This window comes from Teleopsis dalmanni, chromosome 2 (assembly GCF_002237135.1).
Source record: "Teleopsis dalmanni isolate 2A chromosome 2, ASM223713v2, whole genome shotgun sequence".
In the NCBI taxonomy this organism is placed as follows: Eukaryota; Metazoa; Arthropoda; class Insecta; order Diptera; family Diopsidae; genus Teleopsis; species Teleopsis dalmanni.
In genome coordinates, this window is record NC_051847.1 from 108,621,798 (window position 1) to 108,625,217 (window position 3,420).

The following is a 3,420-nucleotide window of genomic DNA, read 5'->3' on the forward strand; positions in this document are numbered from 1 at the left end:
TGCAAGGCTGTTCTTATATATTTATTTACTGACGGTCAAACCGTTTTCCACACACCCTATTGTGCATGTTCCCACAACAGCCCTCATTTTCCTTAGATAGTAGACCGATCGCTTGTAGCCATTCTGCTCCTTTGTCACTACCTTCGGCGGCTCCATCCCTGGCATTGAAGCCTTGGATGAGGAAGATTGAGGAAGATCAAGTAAAAGTTTCTCAACCTCTGGACTGATGTCATCGATGTTGCTAACCTGTGATAACGAGTCATCGTCGATTGCTGTGTCAATGCGTAAGTTCAGAAAGTGAGACCCGATTAGAGACCTCCTCAGCCAAGGCTCCTTGCCTACCTAAAGTTGGCTTGGAGACCGCGCCCTGTCCATTATTTTTATCGGAAACTTCTAAGACGCATACAGGCAGGTTTTAGTTGGTTGCTCATCATCCGGCCTATCTAACATGGGAAGCCCTATCAGAAGATAGCATACCATTGTATGACTATCCTTGTTAATGAAGCCCAACGAATCACTGCAGCCCTTAGCGCCCACACCACGACAAGGTACCTACCTTTCTGTTTGTAATATTTAATTTTCTATTCAAAATTTCAAAATTTTTTAATCTTAAATATTCTTTTTTTTTATTTATTCTTCAATTTAATTTAATTTAATTTTAATTTATCTAATTTAATTTAATTTTTTAATTTAATTTTTAATTCAATTTCTTCTTTTTTGCTTTATTATTTAATAATTTGTAAATTGTTATATATTGAGTATATATTATCTTTCTTTTTTTTCTTTTCTCTTTTTTGTTAGTTTTTAAATTAGTTCTAAAATGATGCAACATAAGGGTTTTTTTTTACTCTTAGAGCATTTTTTAAATAAATAAATAAATAAAAATATAAGTAATTAATATTAACTGTTCTTTAATTTGCAGGGTTTGAAATTGCTTGACTATTTTCAAGCAATTATTTTTGTTTACGAAAATGAAATAAGCGAAATGCAAACGTTGGCGGTTTCGTTGCTGCTGTTGACGCTGGGCTTGCTGAAGAAAGAGACAAAAAAATTTTATTTTAATAGTGCATTTAATATAAATAATAATATAATATTATATATATATTTTAAATTATTTATATACATTTTTACCGCCAACCAACAATCCAATTAAAACTCCGGCTAGTATATCTTGATTCTGAAACGAAAGCATTAAAAATTTAATATTTATATTATTAATATTATTATTATAATATTAATAATGCTTTTTTTCAGTTAGTTTACTGACCTTTTTACGTTCACGTTTTCTTTTTTACTAACCTCTAAGCCACACGTCGCCTTTTTGCGTGTACTTAAAGGCTACGACACAATTAAAATGATAAAATAAATAAAGGCCATAATACAATGTACCTTAATTCTAAACAAATAGTATAAACATTAATTCTTAACATATCGCCGCCTTTGATGGCTCCAGCAGACATCAACATTCAGATGGAATAGGTGCCAATTTATGGATTGCTCGGCGAACCTCTCCATTCTTTGTTTTTACATCAGCAACTCGAACCCAACCTTTAGCATCTCTTGTCACTTTCAGCACTCTCCCAATAAACCATTGCTTAGAAGGCAAATTTTCTTCTGCAATTAATACCATATCACCTTCATTAAGGTTCTTCTGCTTCTTAGTTCATTTGACTTTCTGTTGAAGTTCATGAAGATACTCCGCCGACCACCTTCTCCAAAAATGTTGTTGTATGGCCGAAATTCGTAGCCATCTATCTTTATGAGACCATTCTTCGCTATCCACAGTAGGTTCCACAGTTCCAACCAACGGACCACCTGTTAAGAAATATGCCGGTGTAAGAACGCTTTCATCATTTGGGTCGTTAGACAAGGTTGTCAAAGGTCTTGAATTTAAAACTGCCTCTACTTCCGCAATCACTGTTGCCAGCTCTTCAAATGTAAGATGCGATTGACCCAATATTCTAGCCAAATGATATTTTGCTGATTTTATAGCCGCTTCCCATAGTCCACCAAAGTGGGGGGATCTGGTGATTGGCAGTACAATATTTTGAAATCTTGCCCTGTACTTGTTGATCAAAAAACTTGCATTTCATTTCTTCGAGCTCTTTACAAGTACCCACAAAATTAGTGGCATTGTCGCAAAATAATTTTAAGCATAAGCCGCGTCGAGATACAAATCTTTTTAATGAAGCCAGGAAAGCCTTTGCAGTCAAATCAGAGACCACCTCCATATGCACAGCTTTTGTGGCAAAACAAATAAAAACAGCAATATAGCTTTTTGTTGTTCTGTACCCACGAAGTAGATACGTTGTTGTAATAGGGCCGCAAAAGTCCACTCCAGTCACAGTGAATGGCCTCGCTACGGTGACTCTAGAAGGGGGTAAATCGCCCATAATCTGATTACTCAATTTTGGATGGCATCTAAAGCATTGTGGACAAATACCAGTAATTTTGCGTATTACTCCTCTAGCATGAAATATCCAAACTCGCTGCCTAACTATAGCCATAAGCGCTTGCGTACCAGCATGCAAATATTTGAAATGAAGAAATCGTACAAAACTGCAAACGATTTCTGAGTTATTCGGTAACAAAATTTGATGTTTAGCATCATATGGTAATGCAGCCTTCGCTGATCTCCCACCAACACGTAGTAGCGGAACACCATAAGTATCTTTTACAAAAATGCTCAGATTTTTATATTTACTGTTTGCTGGCAATTCTCTATTCTTCAATAGCAGCTCAATTTCTTCTTTGAAATAATGTTGTTGCACACAGTAGAATATACGCACTAGTGCTTCGTCTAATCTTTCAGTCATAGACTTAACGCTTCTTTGAAATCCAAGAAGATTGGCAAAAATTCTTTGTAATTTTTCAAAATCGCTGAATGTTTCAACCCACGTCACAAAAGAAGATTTCGAGTTATCCTCAGAGCATGCCTCATAAGGTATTTTTTTTTTCAAATAATTAACAGTCATTATCGTACTATTACGACTCCTTTCTTGGTCAGCATTAGTAGTCTTTCTAGACTTATTTGGTGGCCATTCACAACAATCTCTCTTCAAGAAAGAAGGACCTGCAAACCAAATAGAATAAGATAGTTCTTCTACATACGCACCTCTTGATATTATATCCGCTGGGTTAGACTTTGAAGGAACATGCCGCCAAATACACGTTTTTGTCTGCTCTTGAATCAATAATACCCGGTTGGCAACAAATGTGTTTCAATTTGATGAGTGCTCGCTCAGCCAATCTAGCACAATTTCGGAATCCACCCATAAATAGGTCGCGTCAATAGAAATTGGAAAATTGGATTTGGTTTTTGTCACTAGTTTCGACAGCAATTCCGCAGCCAAAAGTTCCAACTTTGGTAAAGATAAAGTTTTTAATGGCGCTACTCTGGATTTAGCACTCCACAACTGC

At 35.8% G+C, this 3,420-nt stretch overlaps 1 protein-coding gene across 1 annotated transcript; it reads right to left on the reverse strand.

Moving 5' to 3' along the window:
- Window positions 1–1,961: 1,961 nt before the first annotated feature.
- On the reverse strand, window positions 1,962–2,975 carry LOC119675396. Its single transcript, XM_038086594.1, has one exon. It carries the CDS (start codon window positions 2,973–2,975, stop codon window positions 1,962–1,964), a length of 1,014 nt encoding a protein of 337 aa, XP_037942522.1.
- Window positions 2,976–3,420: the final 445 nt, after the last annotated feature.

Coding starts and splice junctions, on each gene's coding strand:
- LOC119675396 (XM_038086594.1), bottom strand. CDS start 2,975: ATGACTGTTAATTATTTGAAAAAAAAAATACCTTATGAGGCATGCTCT.